Below are 24,064 nucleotides of genomic sequence, written 5' to 3' on the forward strand. Positions count from 1 at the left end.
AATAGACCTTCATACTACCACACTTCTCCCAAAAACAAGACCATACAGCTACTAGTTATTGATCTGGCTGATAAACCCACACAATAACCATTGTGGGCACAGGTAACCATGGTTTACTGTCAAAACCACACCTACTCTTTGCAGTTTAGTAGCCAGCACAGCAGTACTTTTTTGCCATTTCAATACTACGAGTGACCAGGTGAGGACAGAGGCCAACCTCACCTTCTCTAGGGCTTTGTCCAGAGCACTTTGAGGAGAAACCATTTCCATTTCTCTTTTATAGCTGGAACAGCCCAAGTGGTCAATATGCTCCTAGAGAAACAGGCTGAATTAAGTCAACCCAAAAAAGCACATGCTTCTTTAGAAGGCTTTCAGTTTTCCATCATTTTCTCTATAATTTCAGAAGTACTGAACTCACAAGACTTGATTACAAACCCACTGAGTCCAGCTCTACGAGGCACTGTGCAGCAGGGGCACTCAGGATGGCCACATGCAGTGGCTTCACCTCAACATACATTCCTAACCCCAGTACTGCCACCAAGATTTGTGAAGAAATTTTCAGAAGAAGCCCATATAGTTTTTCTCCAGTTCTTGTCACAGGAACCTAAACATGGAGCTTTGATTGTTTGTTTTTTTTTAATGTCTTTTACATGTAGGTCTTTGGTAAGGAGCAGTGATCTTATCCTGAATAATATGAGAAGAGAAACAGGGAAGTTATTGTCAGGCCTTGATAATCTTGAAATATTTTCATTCAGCTGCAACTAAAGAAATCATTCCAGACAAATACAGTTGGGTTCCAGAATCCTACAAGTATTTAAAGAAGATGAGACAACCATAAAGAACAACACTACATCTTGAAAATTGTAAATAAAATACTGAATTTATTAGTTTCATGAGCTAAAAAAATCACATCAAAATTTCAGATCATATATATAGCAAATCTTTTCAGAATGGATTACTTACATTTAAAGATGAAGACATTTTACACACAGAACTTGATCTCTGCACCTAATTGAAAGAGCTTTGACACAGTTTCCCACAGTACTGAGAAAATGGTTTTAGGATAAAAAATAAAACAAAATAAGGTAAAATAAAATAATCTTCCTTTCTCATTGAAGTATTTGCATGTGCTGCTATTTTTCACTCTGCAAACTAAAAAGAACATTTAAATAAAGCAAGTAAGTCCTGTAAACTGCCATTATAAAAAACACCTATACAGTTTAAATCCATCATGAATGTAAGTTATTAAAAATATATCAAAACTGTTCAGCAAAATGTCTGGGCAAGTATTTGGGTAAGCTCTGGTATTTGTCCATGTTCCATCAGCTTTCTCCTAAAAGATGGAAGTATTTTCTGTCACCAGTCCATATGCATCAGTTTCAGGTTCTAAATTATTCAAGTAGAATGGAGATCAATTTTGCCACCACATGTACGTTGAGGCTGTTTCCCAGAAGACGATAGCATTGCTTTACTGTTACCTTTTCAGGAAAACCTAAAACAAAAACATATAGTGCAACATCACTAGTCTGAGTTTGTTCCTACTTTTCAATCTAATTTTTTTTTCAGTGAACATTTCTTAGTGCAGTTATCACAAATTGCAGCAGGATTCACCCTCCCTCCAGCGCCCCCCAAAAAATTCACAAGGTTACAAAACCAATTCACAACCAATTCACTGGATTTGTATCAGTTCTTCTATTATCAATACTGCCATCTCTGAGGTTTCACAAGAAGCTTCAAAACATTCCTCTGTTGTGTAACTACTGTTGATCTACCTTCCCTTCAGAGGGCTCAAAACATCCAGCAGTCTCAGGGAGGGGCAGCAGCACTAAATCCCTGCACAACTGATACTCTAGATAACGTCCACAGAAGAACACAACCACAGCAGAAAGAAAATGTGACAATTCTGCAGATGGACTAAACTGCACTTCTCAATAGGCTTTATATTGTTCTTCCCACATGATCCCATCTAACAGCTCAGGCAAATCCCAAGTCTCTCAGTGCAATATACCACCCATACAGATTAAACGATGAGCAAGGCTTATTCAGTGAGTGACCAAGCAGTTAAACAATTTTCCATGTAATTCAATGCTGACCCCATTAAAGGCACTCAGAAATACAGACAGCATCAGAAATGCCCTTCCTGACTTCATGGTCAGCCCAGGTATTGTGAAAGGGCTGTGCTGTGTACTGACTACCAAGCTCCTGAGAGTGAAGTAGTTTTGAGCAGCCAGTTGGTCTGCTCTGTCCTTGTTTGCACTCTTACCTTACTCCAACTGTGAGGTACAATAATATGCTTCAACGTGAGTAAAAGATGAACAGCAGTAGTGACTTAACTGTTAGGGTCATATAGTAAACTGCTGAAACCGGGCCACATTCAATTATTTCATCATTCCCTAAGAAGAAACACCTAACTTTGACTCGGAGGTCATCACCACCCCAATTAGCTCAGATGCACAAGCACACTGTGAGTGCAAGTAGTGATATGTATGCTCTTCAGAAAAAAATCTGTTCCAGGGAGAGCTCAGGATAGAATGTGGTTGGACAGTTATTGAGCCAAAGGAGGCTCTGAGGAGGAGGTGGTGTCTGGGAGGAGCTGTTCCATCCTTCTCTGCCAGTTACTAATGCCTTGAATGTGGACTGCTTTGGTAAACACATCATCTGCCAGCTCCATGCACTCTGCCCAGCTTCCTGGCACTCACATTTGGGCAACCATTCTTCTGTCTTTGGAACAATCACTTACACTCCCACACACACTTCCTGAGATGGAGTTTTCACATTCCATCAATGGATAAGGTAGAGAATAAAGGCATTTTAAAAGCGTACATGAAAATAAATATTTATTTATGCACACACACACGCACTTACAGCCCCAGAAGCCTATCTGAATCTTGAAAATGTCAGAATTTCTCCTTCTACCTTTTGGCAACAGAGAACCAAAAATTAATTTCCAGAACTCGTTGGATTCCTTTATCCCAAGCCTCCTCCCTCTGACTGTTAACACTGTCTTGCATTTTCTATCTTCTTGGCTCCAGAGTGGCCTACATCAGAAGGTCAGATTCAACAAATTCCAGTATGCTGGCACTTGCTGCACAGCTCTCACTGTAGCATTTATGTCACACACAGTACCTGAGGACATTGAGGTCTTAACAGCACGTACTTCCCCACCATGCTGGCTTTTGTTTCCTAAAAGCTTGCATGCATTGCTAATAAGAAAAATGGAAAACACGTCCTGACATCACTCTCATGAAAGCAGGTCACAGGTGCAAGAATGCTCTGCTCACTTTTAATGATATTGCTGTGGGACCCACCAGAGTGACTACGACAAATGACTGCAGTATTTCATTGGACTATAGTGCAAGTAATATTTATACATTTTGATGTTAAAAGCACAAATAAATCTGGTCATGTTTAGAATGAACAATGACTTTAACTCTGGACCTCACATACTAGAAAAGGCCTTCAGCTTCAGCTTCTTAAAATGCAGAACCATTTAGACAATCATATTTCTTCTGATGATACTGTAGCTGCACTAGTAACAGCATCTGTTACAAAGCTATGTGACAGTCGTTCACATAGTTTTCAGCTTATAGTTTCCTCAGTTTCTTCAGGTTCTTGGACCAATAACATATTTACAGTGGGTACAATTCCAAGCTTCCTGGTTTTGAAAATTTCAGCCTAAATGTTGCTGTCACTACAGCACACAGTAGCAGAAAACATAAAACATATTTTGCTCTGAAAATACCATATTTCACAATAATTACTTGAAGTTTAGCATGGGACAAATGCTGTCAGGGCAACACCCTTTGCTGCAGGCATAAATATACCCATTTTCAAAAAAAATCCAGAGCCTGAAAATTCTCAAAGGAAACTGAGATTACAGTACCTAAACTCATTAAAGATTTCTATCAGCCTAGAATCAAGTAACACTTTTTAAGCAAAAAGTGGGGAAGTTTTAAACACAAAGAAATGTCAGACTTGTGACTCAGTGCAGGGGACTGCCTATGACTCAGGAGTATATGCCAGAGGAAACCACTGAATGAGAGAGGCTTGCTTTATGTGTCATCAAAGTTGGAAAAGCAGTACAGAGAGGGAAGGGAACCGCAAGAACCGTAAAACAGTTATAATACTAACTGCCATAATTATGGCAAAAGGGTACTCTCCTCTGAGAGGCAGAATCCCAAACGACAAAAGACAGGTCTGTGAAATGAACACATTGTACATGGTGATGATCTGGATGATCCTCGAATTCAGAAGCCTGACTTGTCTTCAGAGTTCAGTTCTAGTTTCACAAATATTGAACCTCACAGGTGTCTCTGCAGATGAGCTCTGAACAGAAAGCACAGCATCACTCCAAGCACTGTGAAATTATAAAAGTCAGGTTTCGTGAACTGCTCACCCAAAAGTAATGGAGTCTTCCAAACATAAATCTCTCCATTGTCTCAGTTCTCCCTTTGTAAAATACAAGCAACATTAACCCTATTGCACCTGTCAGTAATGTTGCAGAGACTGATTTAACAGTGGAAAATCTCAAGCTGCATTTTAAAAAAGAGAAAATGGGCAATTTTGTACTCAAAAGAGACCTTGAGCAGCATGATAAGCCTATACAAGCCCAATCCAGCTCTGTTAAGTTCAAGTATCTTGACATTAGCCTACATGAATATGAAACAGAGCTGTGCTAAAAGGCAAATAGATCCATTAAAGAGAAGAGGCTACGAAAAAACATTGCATGTTGGTATGCAACAAGGCAGCACACACTAGCAAATACTCATAAACATGTACGCTTACTGCTGGCAACTCTAGTTTCACTGTGCAACCTTGATAGTGTTCTCCAAATGTAGCAATTTTGAATATAACAAGTAATAAATGAAAAAAACAAACTAAAACTGTGAAAGAAAGAAATACAAAGAAACAAATCACATTTCTCAGAGTCACTGCAGAAGTCAAAGCAAATTATAACAAATTACTCAAGGTCAGTGCTGTCGTATTCTTTGAGCAATCTGGTCTTGTGGAAATAGATGATTTATAAAGTCTCTTCAAACACAAACCCTTCCATGATTCCATGGATGCTTTTGTTACTGAGTGACAATAAACTGATCTGATGTGAGGTCAGCAGGACAGTTTCTTAGCAGATAGTAACAGCTACATTTTCATGCTTTCCCTTTTTTACAAGGAGAATTCTGATGAATTTACTTCAGGTTTAATTCTTGTTGATGTGTATCCAGTGTACTGATACTGCTGAGTCTTGTTCCTTGACTCCTTCAAAAAACCAGCCGCCTACAAAATTATGTACCTTACCAAGGGCTGTCCTTTCTAGAAAATAGAGATGGCTTCATAGATTGGTTACTCCTCAACAGAGAACTATCTCTACCATCTGAAATTCCCTGTCAGCAGCTGTAAATGTGTGGAAGGGAGAAAGCAAGCAGCTCCAACACTGAGAACCACTAACAGACTTCCCAAGCTAGCAGGTTAGTTTGATTTACCACAGTTGTAACACTGGCTGCTGAATCAATAGTTTCAACTTTAAACAAAGGTATTCTTTTATTGCACATCACTAAGAGAGCATTTTGCATGCCAAAACCTTCTTCTTAGCTTATGAAGATAAACCTCATCACAGAAGCTAGATCTTCCAAGACATGAAAAAAACTAGTGGAAATTTAGAGAAATTCAAAGTTAGCCAAACAACAAGAATCAATCAATCATAAGAACTGAGCGGTCTGAAAAAAATGTTAAATAAAAAGATTAGATTAGTCCCAGTAAAAAAATCCCAAACATTAGTATTTATGAAGACTAATGTAGAAGTGTGTATTTTGCAGCACATACCAAATTCCAAAGGGAATCCATGAAGATTTGCTATTTCTCTTGGGGTAAAGTACCTCAGTTTTAATGTAGACAATTTCACAAGCTTTTCTTCTTCTGGTAACTCTTCAATGTGTTTAAACACTGATTCAAGCTATAAAGAATAACAAAACCAATAAATGTGACTGATGCAAGCCAAATATGTAAAATTTACAGTCACATCTTAATAGATTAATATTTCCTTAATTATCAAAGTGACAAAGACAATAGCATGTTTTGCTTGAAAGTGTCATCTGCATTCTGGTTTTGCAGCCAACATCTCAACACATGGACTTGCAAGAAAGAAATCAATGTTGCCATAAGGATGTTCATCATTTCTTCCTCCAGTTTCAAGCTATACCAACACTTAATGGAGCAATCAAAGAATAAACATTTGTTAATGACAAAGGACGGTGACTCAGTATAACTCAATAACAGACCATTCATACCAATTAAGCTGTGTGGATGCAGCTGTTTTAATACTCTCACTTTGAAATTATCCTGAATTCCAGAGCTGCATTCCTCTTATGCTTAGAAATGCCCTATAATATTAGTGAACAGCACAGAAGTGCAGGAGGAAGGGCTTGTGTACAACATAGGCTTTGTGAAAAGTATCTTTGAATGGTGATTAACCAGTACATTTATTACCTTCCCCAAGGCCCAAATACTACTTGTTATGAACCTATTCTACTATTCTATCAATAGTAGAACTTTTCAAAATACTCTTCGCAAATAAATAATAATTTTGAAATTAAAAAATGTTGAACATCTGACAATATTTACTGAATTATATGCATATAAAAAACAGCCCTTGATTCATAACACTGTACTGTAGGTTCTCCACAGAATTAGTAATTTTTAAGGTTTTCACATACCTCTGTGAAACCTCTGTATGACATGACAGATGAAAATCATAGCAACTCATATTCTCCTCACAGAGAGACACAGATATAATTTTGGTCTAAACAAACTCCTGTCTAGGAACACAAACTGGAAACTCAGTTGCCATAAAATGTACATTTAAATGATTTTTATCTTGTAATATTCAGAATAACAAAGGAGAAGACAGAAAAAAACCCAAGCTTTGGAACAAGTCTCAAGTTTTAAAACAAGTCACTCTAATATGTTAGACTACACACTTACCTGTACATCCACTGCTGTCTGCAGAACAGAGCCAGTCCCTTCTACATAGTGTCCATACCTTAAACACAACAATAACAACCTTGAATTAATATTTTCATCGTATTTCATGGCACTGACAATTGCAAAAGTTCAGGGAGGTTACTTAGGTTTCTTTCCCTTGATGATCAAAGAGCCTCCTGGATAGATAAAGCAGGAAGTCTTGTTATAAACTCTGCTAACTGGAGTGCAGTACCCTCTGAATGTGCTCTCTGGGGATGAGTGTGCCCTCAGTGCTCAAGGGTTTATCAACACTAGTGTCTTATACATGGGAACTACACAAAGCCAAGGAATTCAAGCATAGGACCACAAAAAAAAACCACCTACATTGCCTAAACCAATTTTACACTAGGGCAAAATGTGTTATAGGTAAATGGTCCCAGAGGTTGAAATTATCTCTCCTCATTAAAAGGAGGACCACTAGTGTGAGCCTCCAGCTCACATGTGAAAGCATTAGAAACAAAGTGGTTCAGTCAGGTTTAACTTCTGATTGCTTGTGGATTTTCCACTGAAGGAAGGGTGATGGCCAGGCATCCATGCAGAGCAGTAAAAGAAAGAAAAAAGAAAAAAATTTAAATCCAAGTAAACAGTAAGTAAACTTGCATTCTGAAACCACTGATAGCAATTCTGCATGCTTTGTGGTTGATTGCTTAACAACATGTTTACTCTACTGTCTCTTCAAGGCTAACATTTAAATATAATTATGGGCTTTCAGAAACATGCTCTGTTGGTCTAACTATGGCAGTTTGAACATTCTGAGCAGAAAGAGTGAGACAAGACAACAGATGGCTTTGCCCTGCAGAAGAACTTCAGAAGATCCCCTGCATTAGAGGGATGTGGTCTGCATCAATTGTTAACAGACACTCATCTCTAGTTTTATCTGTATAACTGTAAAGAAAATTATAATAGCCTTTTGTTCCACTTGGGACCCATTACTAAAGCATGGCACAAGTTATGTTTCAAGCCTCTCTGATTCCACAGTGAATAAAAGAATACTCTCCCTTCAGCACAGACATAATGACCCAGAATGGCTCAATCTTGAGTATTCCATCCTGGGCTGAAAAAGCTACAATTAGTTCTGCCAACAAGAGCCAGAGTAGCACTCATTTTAAAACAAAGTGGCTACAAATCTTCCTCAGGATCAGAACATCTAAACACTGTTACAGATTAAATACATCATATTTAATTGGTTTAATCTTTAATTCTGCAAATTCCTGACACAAAGTTTAACGATGTAACACACACAGCACTGAGGAATCCTCATCCTCTTCCTCTTATATAGCATCTGGTAATATTTCAGTATAATATAACTGAGCCAAGATCAATAAATGGGGTAAAATTCAGAGTGGTATTGAAGTGTTTTATTGAGAAAAATAAATATTCCTGTAAATAACTGGCACTAAAGCACAGAACTCCTGCCCCCCCTAAAAGATCCAGTTGATGTTCGTGTGCACAGAAGGCCATGTGTGGGTGAGTGTGCATGTTGGCTTTTTAATACAAATGTGGGCATACAGCTAATGTAATGTTAGCTGGATTGTTATTTATTACTATTGAAGGTGCTGACTACAGAAAAGTTAACATTCCTACCTTAGACCTGGAACATAATTAAATTTTGTCACAGCAAAAAAAAATTATGTATTGATTTTCTGACAAGATTCATTACAAGTTTCATTACAAGTCACAATGAAAGACATTGGCTTAAGATATTACAGTCTTCAATTTTCACCTGATTCAAGATTCCCTGCCTCTTTAATTTCTGTAAGCTTTTAACAAAAATCTTTTCATTTCATACATGCATTTTTTCTGGGTATATTGTGTCATATATTATGACTACGAAAAGTAATTTCCACAAAGCATAAAAGCTCTTCTGTGATTGATATTTGCACTGTTTTGAAAGGTATCATTTCTCTTGTCAATAGCATAGCAAAAATTTAAAGAATGTCCAGAACGACTACATCTAGAGAAGTTAGATATGATTTTCATTTCCTCTGTACTTTAAAATACTCAATTTCCTTTCAAAACTTCAGCCACCACAAACACACTCCAAAGAGAAATCATGGTGTTGGTAGTCTCACAGAACTCAGCAATCATTCACTAAGTGCCCAGGAAGCCAGTGTCAGAAGGGCACACAGAATTACCTGCTTGATCTCTCATGCATTACAGGCCATTACATTTTGCTGTATACTCCATGAAAGCTTTTCAAAAGACATACTAGTATAGCAAAAATCACTGATGAACTATCTGTGTTTGAGGTCCCTGAATTAGAAAGGACTAGAGAAGGCATGCCCAGATTATTTCCATCATGTGAACCTTGCTAGAAACACCTGAAAAACCAAAGAGAAATAGGGGAAATTTTTCTCCCACTCTCAAAGCTGATGGTCAGTGCAACTTACAAGACAACAGACAGGCACAGCAGCAGAGAGATTCTCTGTACTACCCGGAATGCTGTTCCACCCAAGTCAGGGGTCTTTTTCTTAGATCTCATACTTCAGAGAAATATAAAAACTGAATTTCTGGATCAGATACAGCAGGGACTTATTTTTGGCCTCAGAAAGTGACTTTAATGAGATGTAATTATAAACCTTCTCTTAATGCAGAACTGTAAATGAGATGATTACATTGAGAAATATGTTGGCAACCTTCCTTCCAAAGGCTCTTGAAAAACAGAACTAAGATGGTAAAACAGACAGAACTACCACCACAACTACCTCCATATGAGCAGAGGGCTAAAGGTCACCTTCCCCTGGTGTCAGATTTCCCACCACTATGTACAGAGATTTGATTTTAACTACTCAGGAGCCTCCTTCAATGTGATTTTGATAGACATGACCACAAACTATTATGACGTATTCTAGTGAAACCACAAGTGGCCAATTACTTTCGATGACACTTAAGGCATACAGAAAACACATCAGACACCATTCTGGCTAATGGGCTTTTTGACTATTCTAGTTAAGAAAGATATTCCACAAGTTGCTGACCCCCCCTCAACTCAAAAGAGTGAGGGCAGAAAAGGCACATATATATCAATGAGAGCTGAGGGAAGGCCTTTCCCATTGCACAAATCCCAAACTTTTGAAATTCTTTTTCTTCTTCTTTGTTGTCTAAACATTGAAAATCAAAAACACCTGCAAATTCTATGAATCTGGCAGTCTAACTTCTACTAATTAAAAAAAAGTTACAATTAGCTTTAATTTATCATCCAAGCCATTTTATTGAAACACTTGGCAAATTCAAAAAACCAACCCAATTAGAAAAATTTGTCAGTATTAAAAATTCCCAAAAATTTGCAGTCTCCAACTGGAATATTTCAATACAAATGCATTCAGCGGAAAAGCTCCTGGCCAGCTGTCCACGGAGCTTTAGAACATTCACCAACTTCTAGAAGTCAAACTTAAAATTGCAAAGTACAAGTCTGAAAACTACTAGACAGAAAAGCACCGATGTTCTGCTCCATCAAATATGATTGCAATGCAGCAACCTAACTGGTTTCATGATAATCCCCAGCTATTTTGATCTACATAGCTGAAAAATCCAAGAAATCAATAAAATGTACACTGGAGACAGATTTAATGAGGAATGGATCTGTCATGCATGACACTTTTTAATTTCACTGAGCAATATAAAGAAATTCATTAATGAATCAGCACTATACCAATCTACTGGAACCATATTTCCGCAGGGGCAATTAAGCTTCTGTGAAGGTCAACAACAAATGGCAATTGTCTTTCGTGAATGCCTTTTTGGAGTGGGCACATGATGTTCTGCCAGACAGATTCTCATGCAGGCATTCCACAGGACCAGCAAGCACACTATATAAGGAGATTTCTTTCAAAGGCCTTGGATTTTTGGATGGAACACCTCTCTGTGATTTTACAGGACACAAGTGAGAAAAGACACTTAAAATTTCAGGACATGACTCAGCAAGACCTTTTCTTGGCACCTTACCCTTTTGTGAAGCACGTGGACCTCCGGCAGGTGGGTTTAACAATGTCTAACAAGAGAGCATAGCGCAGTAAGGACTTTGGTGGTAAGAAATATTGACTCATTTCTTCGTTTTCCTCCTCCAAGAAGTCTTGTAGCATTTGAATAGAGGAATCGTTATCCTGATTATGTTTCCTTTCCATCTCTTCTACTGTTTCAAGCTTAAATAGAAAGGCCCCTTTTGGTAAACTGTTCTTGCTGCTGCAATCTGGACCAATGTTTGGATTCAGATTCTTCTCCTCAGATGATAAAGAAGAACTGGTTTCACCCAGTTTGTCAGCAACTTTTTCCTTGAGTAAATTTTCGGGATCCTGATCTGGGAATCTTGTCAATATCTAATAGGAAATTATGACAAAAATTAAATTAAAGAACTGTTTTTAACAAACAACTTGACCACCAACCATGCAGAGAGTAAGATTTCCTTCCAAGATTCTCACAATAGCTTTTAGATGTTATTTTCATGAAGATTTCAAAAGCAGTATCATCAAGATTAGTTGACCTATTGGTAATGATGTCAGAACAGTCACAAATAATTGCCTTTGCAAAAAGACCTTTCCAAGTGTGTAAAAAATGTAGCAGTATGACAAGTTTTCTAGCCCACTATCAGGCTAGAAAACGCATCTCCCAACTGTTTAAAGCCATCTAAGCCACAGACATGCACATCCATCCTTACAAAGGTCAATATCCAGGCTGAAAAAAGAAGACAGAATTTAACTTTTCTGTTGGAATCACTCATTCTTCTCCATTTAACATACACCACTTAACTGAAAATTTAACCCTCAATCTTCATGAAATTAAGCAAATTCAAGTAATATGTATAGACTCACTTGACCAGGAGCTTGAAAGGAAAATGGTTCTTGGTGAAGCTTTGCAATTAGAAAATATCGCAGTCTAGAATTGGGAATGCCAAGCTGTAATCAAAATTCAGAAGTCTTTAGTCTATGTGACAGTAGAGAAAAAGTGTTCTATAGCATCATACAAGTTATGTGCCATTACAAGCAGTAACAGAACTATGACACACTAATAAATGTTATGACTTCAGAGATATTAGTATTCACAGAAGCAGAGATTCATAAAAGGGTTTGTGTTGGAAGGGACCTCAAATGTCATCTAGTTCCAAATCCCCTGCTGTGGGCAAGGACACCTTCCACTAGGCCAGGTTGCTCAGAGCCCCATCCAACATGGCCTTGAGCACTTGGGGCATCCACAGCTTCTCTGCACGACCTTCAGTGCATCACCATCCTTATCACAAAGAACTTCCTCCTGATTATAATCTAATACTACTCCGTAAGTTTGAATCCATTCCCCCTTGTCCTGTCACTGCAGACTCTTGTAAACAATCCCTCTCTGTCTTTCTTGTAGTCTCCCATCAGATACTGGAAGGCTGCAATTAGGTCACTCTGAAGCCTCCTTTTTTCCAGGGTATTCTCTAGGTATTAGTTGATAATACCTACACACTTGTAACTTCCATACCTACGTACTTCCAAAGATCCAAGTGAGCAATTATTCTCTGTGCCTCATAGTTTTGACTTTCTCTGTAAATGAATATGAATGTAAACAAAATTTTATGTGATGCAAGAAGAAAAATTTACATGCCTCACGATTTCTTGGGACAGGTAGTGTTTTCTGTTAAAAGCAAAACAGTCTCTCTTTGCCTTTTTAAACAAGGAATATAAGACACCTAACAATTAAATAAATCTACCACAATTGGTTTTCCAGCTACATTCTGTTAGCTTCTCTCAAATATTCATGGTACTTTGCTGATTCCAGTTAGTCTTGCACAATCTGAAATCTCTCTCAAACTTTTTTCAGTTGCCAGGGTAACATGGAAACAAAGCTCCTCCTCCCACAAGAAACAGTCACATTTTCTGTGCTGGGAAATCCAGAGGCAAAGCACTTCTGAAGCAATGAGGCTCCTGCAGGGAAAACCACCTTCCTGGTTACAGTGGAAATTCATGCCTTCTTAAAAATATCAAATGGCAGCAAAGCAATATGGGACTCGGATCTGAACACAAATAGCAACACAATTATGCCACTGTGAGAAATCAGATGTCAGTTGGTTTTCTCATTCAAGTGTATCTTCAGCTTCGGGCATGACTCTCTTTTCTAATACAAAAGAGAATTTTCAAGTGTTCTTGGACTTTGAACTATTAAATAATATTAGAGGAACTTTAGTACTCACACAGGTTGGAGACAAGAGAAATTCCTGATATTTAAATCCACATGATGCTAGTGTTTGCAAAAGTTCATTTCTGAAAGGAATCAAAAAGCAATTACTCCCTTCACATAGTCTTTAGCCCCTTTTTTAATCCTAAATAAACACAGAGTAAATTCAACATCGTATTTACCAAAGCATTCATTGAAATAATTGGACAGCAAATTATTGATATGTCATCCATTACTCAATTTGAGAGACAACATATGAAGTTCAGTGTTAGAGACTCTTATACATTCAAAGGCACTTCACTAGTGCAAATGCCTCTTCAAAAAATATCCCATTTCTAGGAAAGTAATTGTGGTGTGTCAACAGGGAAACTAATTAGAGGGCAAGATACTCTCTTTATTGGGAATCATAAAACAGGAGATTAAAGCCACTACAAATAGCTCACTACTTCCTTCTGCTCACATACACAGCACCGGCTAAGCCTAACAAAAAGGTTAAATCAAGGATGACAAAAATCACTGATTTTTGTCAAAAGTGAGGTGGGACTGTGCTTTATAAACAATGGAAAGAGACTGTAAGGGAAATAATCTTAAAAATACTTTTCTTCTGTATTCCATGCAGACTGCACTAGGCTGGAACTACACAATAGGCAGGAGCTGTGCCCTGTACCCAGCATTGTATGTCAGACTGCATCCCAGATGTCATAAGAGAAACCAAGTGTCCTAATTGGGGTGCTTTCTGAAGTACAGAAAAAATTTCTGTCCCAAGCCCTGGTCAGCAAGGCACAGCCTAGGAAATCCCAGGAGCTACAAGAGAAGACCATGAACACTGAACCAGTGAGAGAGCTGAGCATGTCTCCCAGCTGCCTGCCATACTGATTAAGAGTATGATATGCAGGGTGGCTGTTGGTGCCTTAAGGAGTGCACAGAAAGATCCCACTCTATTCCAGTGAGAACTGAGAAGGAAGTTGGCAACTCTATCTCTCCTGCTTTGGTCACAAGAGAGAGTGTTCTTGCTGTCATTAGGTAACTGCAGTGACACCTTTCCTCTTCCACATTTCAGACCACAACCAAATACGACCCTCTTACTGCATCTCTGGACCATTTGACGGCAGCCCTGAACCAGGGATAATCTACTATCAACAAAGGTGCTCAAGAAAGCCCCTAGACTATTCTGTGACAATAACACAAGATACCATGGGATCCTGTCATAAATAAACCCCTGAAACCTCTGAGTGTAACACCTGTTATTAGTTTTCTTTGAAAACTAATTCTGACCTTTTCTGAAGCAAACATCATCATCAAATAAAATCAAATCAAATACTCATCAAATAAAATTAAAAATAAAATACTGTTTTATTTTATCCACTTAGAGACAAAACAGTCTGCAGCAAGTTCAAGAGACAGTTATCTAGCAAGTTCTTCTCACAACCCAAGATTTTAATTCCTGTCCCAACTCAAGCTATTTTTTTAACCCCAATTCTAGGAAATAAAAACCCCTTCTAAAGAATAAATCCCTTCTCCTTCTAAAGAATGTATTCTTTTTGCAAACTAAAATCTGCATTTATTAATTAGAGTTTACCTTGCAGAAGAAGATTCAAATCCTTTAACATTTTCCAAAAGTAAGTATTTTGGAAGCTTCTGAAGCCTACAAGGAAAAAAAAAAGGCAAATCAGTGTAACAAGACGTAAAGTACATTATATTCATCCACAGATCTGTATAGCTAGCAGAAAGATCAAAGTATTTCCATGTCATGCTAGATGTTAAAGTTTAGCATCCTTAAAAAACCAACTGAATTTCAAATGTAGACTGCTGGTAAAAAAACCACAAACCCCACCTATGTTTGGATGAACAGCTGTACCCTCTTGAACTCCATGCATGTACTTTTGAAAATGTTTATCACTCTTCATTTCCTAAAGCACAGTAATATTATTAAACAGATTCAGTGTATTATAGGAAACATAATTGTTAGGGGAAAAACCAATTGCTAATTAGCCATAAAACTGTTGTTTTCAAGTGTTTGTACCTGAAATCAATGTCAAAATGTCACATAAACCTTAATGATAAGGCATCAGAAACAGTATTCATTTAACTGATTTAAGAAACACAACATATTTAGAGTTCAAACTGCAGATATTCTCATTTTTCTAAACTTGAGTTTTTTATTTTGGTGGTGTGAAGGAGGAGTCTCAGCTTTAGCAGGATCAGTGCAAAGGTCTGGAAATAGACACTTTTCAAAAACAGCATATTCAATCTCTGGAGAAATGAGCGTGCCCAGTCTGTGCCAGGGACTCTTCCAGCAATTTAGAAGCATAGATGATTCAGATTCAAGTCTCTGGGAACATTCTGTAGCACTGATTAATTCTCTAGTAAGGCTAATGTAGACACACAATGTCTGTCACACACTGGGATCTCAGAACAATATACAGAAGTAAAATATTAATTCCCCCAGACAGCAGCTTCATGCTTATTGAAGTTAGTGACTTTGAACTTCCATTGGAACAAATCACAGCAGAATTTGTTTCAGCACATTTTTAATTAACACCAATTAAAGAATGAATTAAAAGAACCAATGCATCTCACAACAAACTGGAAAACATACAAGAAACTATGCCAAACTTAAAAATACTAAAAATAATAGTGAAAAACTAATACTAAGCTGAGAAAAGCAGCATCAGCCAAATTCCTGGCAGGGGAATGGAGAATGTATCTGCTGCTATGTTTACCCACACTCTTCATCATTGACTACTATGATACTTCTTTTTCATCAATGAATCCAGAGCACAGCCTGAAATTCAAGCACTCATAGGGGATGGACAGATCACAAGGCAAGTAATCACTGTACAAAAAGGAAGTGTTAAGTACTTGATAGGTATTAACATTAAAAACGTTTCTGTAAAAGCAGCACTTAGATGCTTTAGCATTGGATTTCACCAGGTGATGGCTTGAGCACAATAAGCAGACAGTATCTGGACCATTTGGGTTGGACTTTGCTGGCTGGGTGCTCCAAGGATTTCCCACGTCTTTCCAGATCTTGCAATTGTTCTTTCCATTATCTCTAATATTTATCATCCCAGGCTACCTCTGAGTCTCATTTCAGCAATATTTCATTATAAAAACTGAAAAAAAGCTAAGTACATCCAAGGTATGAAAAATTATTTTACACTTTTCATAAACTGCATGCATACCATAGCAATTTAGAATGTGAAAAGATAATTCCTATATTAAGAATTTCCTTTTTTGAGGCTGAAGTACTCCATACTCAATGTCTCACAAATGTATCATATTCAAAAAGCACATAAGCGCTATCTTAGTAAAACACAAATCCACTGGAATTGAGAAACTCTACAGAAGCCATCACCTTCTAGTGACTAGCTTGAGTAGGTGCTGCCTCAAGAACCCTCCCCAGGGAGATAAGGGACATTAGCAGTGTCTCCTGCGGTGTTGAGATAAAAGTGAGACAGCCAAGCCCAGGTCCTTTGCATCGTCGTGATAAAAATACAGGTCCTGGAGTGTCTAAAGCTTTGGTTTTGAGAAGGAAAAGCTTTTGCTGTTTATCCAGCTAAGTCCACAGCAACTGGGAAGCACTATTTCCATATTAATGCACGATAATGTCCAAAAGCAGCCAGCCTCTTAACCATGTTTCAGTTTAATGGAAAGGAATCCCCAGGTCAGGATGCCTTTAAGGATATGGAAGATACTATTATTCTGACAAATTATTAACTTAACTTATCTGCCAGGTTTCATTTTCATTTTAACAGATCAGATCAGTTGGAAACCTGTGTTACATTTCTTGTTCCACAAAAGACATCCTTTGCAACTTCTAAACAATTCACATTCCCTCCCTAATTTTGTGTCTCTGACAGAAGCCGGGGAGCAGTAAGACCCATTCTTTCTTACCTAGGAATTGTCTAACTTACTGGGCTACAGAATCTGTGTTTTGTTCTGTGTTGTCTGCCACAGACAACAGATTTCTTATGTATGGCCCTGCCAAGCCACTCAGCCCTTCTGTGTCATTGCTCTCTCTCTGCTCATGACAAAGGCAAAGACACAGTTCCATTTAATGTTGTTGGCTGCATAACCTTGCAGAACAAGGATGAAGACTCTTTTCTCCCAGTGCTAACAGCAGTTTGAAAGAAAGGCTTTTTGGTACTGGCTTCCTTCTGTGTGGAAAGCATTCATTAAAAAAAAAAGTAAAAGAGACACCAAACATTCATCTGTCCTTCTCCAATCCTGACAGCAAGATAAACTAATGGAGGAATATATAGGGAACAGCTGTCCTAGTCTCCAGATCTCCAGGTGAAGCAATACTGCCAGTACTACAAATAATTATGGCTGCTTTATTAGGAACTGGGATCTGACCAAGCAAAAAATGACAGATGAATTCAAGAACACTGTCCAGACAATGCAGTGCTATTCAAATTCTTTAGTATTATTACTCCAAACAAAAGATTGTACTACAAATCAAAAATACACAATCTGCCCCAAGATATCTAGAGGCAGCACCAAAAAGAACAGAGACTTTAAGAAAGAAGTGGTTGCAAGATGCATTGCATTGTACAGTCAATAGTATATTTAAAGCAATTTTTAAATGGCACCTCTTCAAAAGATGACTGTATGTTGAATCTAAGCTTTTGTAACCCAATATTTTAGAAACCTTTCATGTTCCCATGAGACCAATCGACAAACTACTATATTACCTATTCCTGTTTCTATGTAAAATCAATGCAAATTTGATGTTGAACTGAAAAGAACTCTTTCTTTTCATTTATTGTGTAGGCACAGTTTAAACAGACATGCAATGAAAGGAAACCAGATGATGAAAGCATATACAACAACAATAAAGTGATGACAGAATTAGTAAAATACAAGTATTTGTAAGTTACATATGATCATTTGAAAAGAAACACAGAATTACAACACAACACCAATAGCATCCCTCTAAAACATTACAGATATCTTGTCTCGCTGAAATATAGAAGACCTAGTTACAACAAAGCCTGTTTACAAAAGGGGCTTTACAATGGAGGTGGTTCATTTATACCTTGGGAGAATATCAAGGATATAGAGAAAGCTCTTGGTCCGTGGATCAGACACATCACCTTGCAGGCCAATTCTAAGAAAGAATAAAGAAACACCTGTGCATTACTCAGAGCAGACTGACATTTGAGTTACATTTTTCTACAGAATGCTGACACTTTGCTTCGAGTTTCAAAAGGGGATTCTGCAAAAGCCTCATGTACAGACAGGAGGACCTGCTCACAGAGGCAGTGTCCTGAGAGATACTCTAAGGAATGAAAGTCTGCCCCTGGAATCCATCAGCTCACAGCGAGGTTAAAATTGAAGCATTCAGTAATGAAATCCACCCCTCAGTCTGCAAAGGCTTTAGCATTCTGGTCTTGTCCAGCAAAGCCTTTGAACATACTTGGCTGTGAATGAACAAAAAACCCCCACTGGGTTTCTGGGAATACCCTGCTATTTTGTACTGAATATATTAAATTATTTCTATGAATTAAAGCCTCACTGTTCACCATGTAGCTGGATTGAGCCCCACATGAATAACTTCGGAATCAATTTTATAACACTAAACTGGAAAGATTATGTAGGTTACAAAAATGATAATGATTCCAGGCCTGTCTTTCCCTAGGTTATACTTGCATTAGCTCATAAAAAAAGAATAAAAGCTTTGTAGAAGAGCTTTAACATGTATCTAAATTAATTAGTCAAACACAGATTTTTCTTTTCATCATATTATAAAGAAAAAATGTTTACTATATGCATCATGGGTTTGCACTAATTCATTTGTACAGATCAGCACCACTTTACAGGGATTTCTTTTCAATCTTAGAACATTTAGTGAGATATACTTTTTTACACAATCATTATTATCCTCATCAACAGACTTTTTTCATGAAGCTACTACTTTGCATGAGAGCAGTTACTAGAATCTTATCCCACTGGTCACTGCTGTCAAATGATATGAATGACAAATTAATCTGACAACATCTCAGTAAACTCAGTCCTTAATCAGAAAGATATTTTTCTTTATCATCCACAAGATCATTTCAAAGCCCTTATTCTTCTGGTCTTGGCTAAAATAGAAATATTCTTCAGAATAAACTGTCTGTGTGCATGTGCAATTTTCAAAGTACAAATAAAACCAGATTACACTCTTCAGTCTCAGGCAGAAAGCAGAAATTCCAATCCTCCTTCTGGAGTTGCCCCAGGAAAATATTAGATTGATATCTAAAAGGAAAGGCAGGACTCCTAAACACTAAATTTCACTATTAGAGGAATAATACAGTTCACAAAATTGGTGCTGTAAGAAGCTTACTTAACTTAAACTGAATTAATATATACATATGCAAGAAATGTGATCAACAATTAAGATGCAAATTGCTGCATTTCTTTCACTTCAGTAAACACCATAGTGAACAGAGCTACAACACATTTGCTTAGGAAGAGAAACACCCACACATAGTGTCACCCTTGATAAGATTTCTCCTTTGACCGTATATAGTCCAATAACTACACTTTTTTCCCCAAGTGCACTCTACCTACCTTGTAAAAGGCTGACAGGGAGGACTCATTAAAATCATATCAAAAGATAATCTGTCAAATTCTTTCAGTGTTATGCCCTGAAACCAGAAAAAAATAGAAGGATCTTGAGTCTTGTGAATTGTGTGAAATTCTCAAGTCATCTTTCAGATCAAACTACCCCTTCTATTTCCAGTATGTTTCATTTAGCAAAAAACTACCTAATCTCTCACTTGACTCAGTAATTTCAAAATCTCTTCTACTGTGGCAAACCATAAAATGTAAATATGCATTCACTGCTCTTCATATGAAACAAAACACTAATAAGGTCAGCATTTATACATAATCTTGAGGTTTGTAACTGCTCATTCTCTGAGGTGTGTAGTTGTTCTTTCAGTAGGTACTCACCTGTTATTTCTCCTGAAAATAAAGTATCATTACTCAGATATTAAGTCTTTGTACATCAAAACCAGTGTTCACATACTCAAAATATGTGTAAAAATATCTGAGAAAAAAAGTAGGCTCAAGTGTAAATATGATGATTTTTACAGATCCAAACTATGGGTTTTAGCTCTTAGGGGGCCACTAGCAATGCACCTTATAAAGTTTATTTCAGAGTTTTTCCCCTATAAAAATTAGTCAAAGATATTGTATGGCTGAAATTCTCCTCTACAAAGACAATCCTGCTTAGAAAAGTAAGAATTAGGTCTGTGGTAGGAATTAGCTACACAGGTAGAAATTTCTCTACACTAAGTTTTTACCAACACTAGAAAATCAACACATTAAGGGACTGGGAAGAAAGAAGGACAATGATCAAGTAACAATGACTTGGACAAAGAAATCACTCCTTACATATTTTGAGGCATATATAGGTATATACATTTGCTGTACATACCTATACAGCAAATGTAATGCAGCTACCCTCTGAAAACTAGACAAAAGCTGCTATTTTTTCCATTATATTTGAAGAAGGTGCCACCAACTCTAATAATCTGCTCTTGTCTACTATAAAATGATACAGGCAAAGATTAATCTTCTTTTTCCATTACAAAACTATCATTTATCCAGTTATTATTGAGTGCTGAATAAGCACTTAACCTTTAGCCACCTATTTAACTCTTACTTAAGCTGGTGTCTTAAAACAGACACAGTATCTTTTACTGTCATGTTGTAAAACCGTAAAAGAAGATTAAGAAGTATACAGTAATTTCTAACTCAATCCAAGCAAAACTCCATGCCTAGCTAGCCTCTCATCTATTAAAACAGATGATTTTAATCCAATTTCACTTAGTTGTTTTTCAAATAATTTGGCAAGTGACAGAATTCCTAAAACACTTTATCTATTGAGCCTATTAAAAGAGATTCAAGAGTGTTCAGTCCAATATATTTTGTTGTGTTTCTCTGAGCTCAACTATAAATTCAAAACAAAGGCATGCCCCCAAGTAATTTAATTAAATTTTTCAAAGCACATGAAAATATTTTTTTAATCTAAAAATATGATTTTTGACATTCCTTTACTGATGGAAAACGTTCTCCTTGACATTTATATAACCTTTCTTCATGCAGAAGGCAAGACTTTCAGGAAAAGCCTGTAGTATGAAATCCCTCTTACTTCAACAAGCAAACAGCACAAGCAATCAAAGTTATTGTAAAACTGTTTTATTCATAATAACATAAATATTTCTGTTTCTCTTGTTACTAATAAAGACAGTGAAAGCAACTCACATCTTACAAATGCCAGACTACAGTAAAAACCACATTAATTACTCACCTCAATAGTCTTTGCCCATAACGGCGTGCTGGGAAAGTTGTGCTTATAAACATCATTGGCAAGAGTATTCACATCAACAGCAGCTACAACTTCTGCATTTGTGCAGCTTTCTAAAATTAAAAAAAATAATTTGAAAACTCTAGCTTCTCTTTACGACTGTTAGAAAAATGTATTTGCTCAGCTGTGTTACAGCATCGCTCAGAAACAAAAGGCAAATTACACAACCAAATTCTGCTGTGTTGTCTTTGAAACTTTGTATAAAAAACATAGTTTTTCTAATCCTATGGGCAACACTTCCCTTCTTGATATATCTAAAAATGGAAGCTAAAGTAGATTTAAAAAGTAGATAAGTAAAGCAGATAAAAAAATTCCAAATAGGGTGCACCTCTACAACATTTCCACCTCTGTGCAGGTCTCTATGGCCAGCAAGTTCCCGGCTACAGGAATCCTAAGTCAATCCTGCCAAGCCCCACTGCCTTATCCTCTGACAACTTACAAGAAATAAATGTGTTATTTTAGAGATGTACTACTTCTTATTATGAAAAAATAGCACCAATATATTTGACAAATGTCAACTTTTCCAATAAAAATTTAAGCTGTCTGAAAAACATTTCTGCTTACATTTCAGTAAAGCCTTGGGCCTCAAACTCAACAGCTGCCTCCTTTGAGTTAAAGGTCCCAAAATACCAAACTTGGCAGCTTCTCCTCTCTTGGACTGAGGTGTTATTGAAGAGAGGACAGTGTTACAGACTCACATATAAAACCCCAAAATAAAAATACACTAAAAAGAATGTAAATAAACAACCATTAATTTACAGAGTAAGAGAGTAATAGGTTCTACAGAAGCTAAAGAGATAAAAAGAGCAGTGTTTACTCCATTGCTCATCACGTCACACTATTTGTTATTACTAAACACAATACCTTAACTGAGGCTTTTTATCCAAGAAGACGGGCTGTGGTTACTGTCACAGTTGCAGACAGAGAAGTGACCCTACCTCCTGATACCCGAGATCAGTATCAACCACCAGGATATTTACATTATTGTCGGCATTACAAAGCCTCAGATGAAGCACAGGCAACTTTAAAAAAACTTTTGTAAACCAAAAGAAACAAGGCAAATAGCCACATGCCTTTGAATAATCTCACAATATGCTCAAGTAACACATTAACAAACGACCTTATGAGACACCATATGAATTACTGCTAGTCAGCTAATTATTTACAGTTTGAGAGGATGAAAGCCCAGCTGGGATGATCCCAGTGGATTTCATTTTGAATAATGCAGTTACCATCCATCTACTATCTTTCAGGTTTTCAAGGCTGTCTTAGGCAAAACTAAGATGAAAGAGAAATCTGGGTATTGAAAAGATTGTAGCAGACATTTTAACAAGGACCAAGCTGGCTCTTCCAGGCTTACTTGATGCAATCAAGAGCAAAAAGATAAGGTTTTCAACAAGATAAATACTTACTTCAACAAGATAAATACTGACCCCACTAAGGGCCAACATACAAATCATTATTTGCCATTACTGTCTTGACCTTTTGACCAGAAGTTGTAACTGAGAACTAAATACAGGTGTATCCACAAGGACAATGGCATGACTACACCTGAGATTACTGAACAGGTAAGTTAACACTGACACCTAGCGTGAAAAGAAAGCTGGATAAATATCTCAATTTAAAAACGTGCTCAAGAACCAACATTTCCATCTTCCTAAAACAAAGCTGCAGCATCTAAGTAACAGAGTAAACTTCCAATACTGTTAAATGAGACCGCTTTTCTCACTCACTCCTTCAGTTCTTAAAACACATTGTCCTAACAAGCTAACACTTACTGTGTTTTCCAGAAGAAATATAAAATTAACAAAATCAAGACCTTCAAATTATTATTTAAATAACACATAGTTTAAAAAGGTCAATTGGGAAGGCAAGCTGTGTGGTTTCTCTCACAACTCATGATTCAGACACTTGTTTTTTTACTGCCATCCATTCAATGTCTCCCTGTGTACATACTAGAAAAGACAGGCCCAAAAGCCTGGAGATATGGAAGAGAGCACACAGCTAATAGTAACCTATTGAATCCCCTCGTAATACAATGTCTAAACCAGAGATGTAAACCAGCAGGGAAAAAGGACAGGAACTTTTCCTGAAGTATTCCACCTGAGATCCCCTCTTCCTAATTCAAAGACCTGATAACTTCTTCAAAGCCTCTCCTCCTTTTCATTTAAAAGGCGCAGCTCACTTGGGAATTCCTGTTAGAGAACAGACTCCCTCTAAAAGCTGATTAAGCGTATTTGTGTGGAAATGCCGTGGAAACGCATGAAGGAACTGCAGACAAGCAGCTCTCACACATCCAACCTAACAAAGAAAAGCTTGTCTAAATTTCAAACAATGTGAAAATGAAACATTTTTAAAGAACTACTCCTGAAAGATAAATAACTTTATGTCAAACTGTGATATTCTGCTTTTCTACAGCAATTACATTTACTACTTGAAAATTACTATAAGGAATGCATCATAAAAAAAGCCTGAAAGCAGAATCTAAGAAAAACAGAATCAAGACTGTGTTTAACTATCCCCACTGACAAAAGGCAC

The 24,064-nt window shown here is 37.2% G+C and overlaps 1 protein-coding gene across 1 annotated transcript in view; it reads right to left on the reverse strand.

The window, feature by feature from the left end:
• Window positions 1-854: 854 nt before the first annotated feature.
• The window catches only part of TRDMT1 (tRNA aspartic acid methyltransferase 1), a 28,812-nt gene continuing 5,602 nt past the window's right edge, over window positions 855-24,064 (reverse strand). The window contains exons 2-11 of the mRNA XM_084221036.1: window positions 21,470-21,579; window positions 19,723-19,799; window positions 18,206-18,277; window positions 14,744-14,809; window positions 13,181-13,250; window positions 11,826-11,909; window positions 10,963-11,333; window positions 6,979-7,036; window positions 5,821-5,950; window positions 855-1,492 (exon numbers count right to left, since the gene is read on the reverse strand). Of these exons, the coding sequence (XP_084077162.1) occupies window positions 1,392-1,492; window positions 5,821-5,950; window positions 6,979-7,036; window positions 10,963-11,333; window positions 11,826-11,909; window positions 13,181-13,250; window positions 14,744-14,809; window positions 18,206-18,277; window positions 19,723-19,799; window positions 21,470-21,579 (1,139 nt within the window). The 3' untranslated portion in view covers window positions 855-1,391. The remainder of the gene's footprint in view (window positions 1,493-5,820; window positions 5,951-6,978; window positions 7,037-10,962; window positions 11,334-11,825; window positions 11,910-13,180; window positions 13,251-14,743; window positions 14,810-18,205; window positions 18,278-19,722; window positions 19,800-21,469; window positions 21,580-24,064) is intronic.

This window comes from Fringilla coelebs (assembly GCF_963513975.1).
Source record: "Fringilla coelebs genome assembly, chromosome: 1".
NCBI lineage: Eukaryota > Metazoa > Chordata > Aves > Passeriformes > Fringillidae > Fringilla > Fringilla coelebs.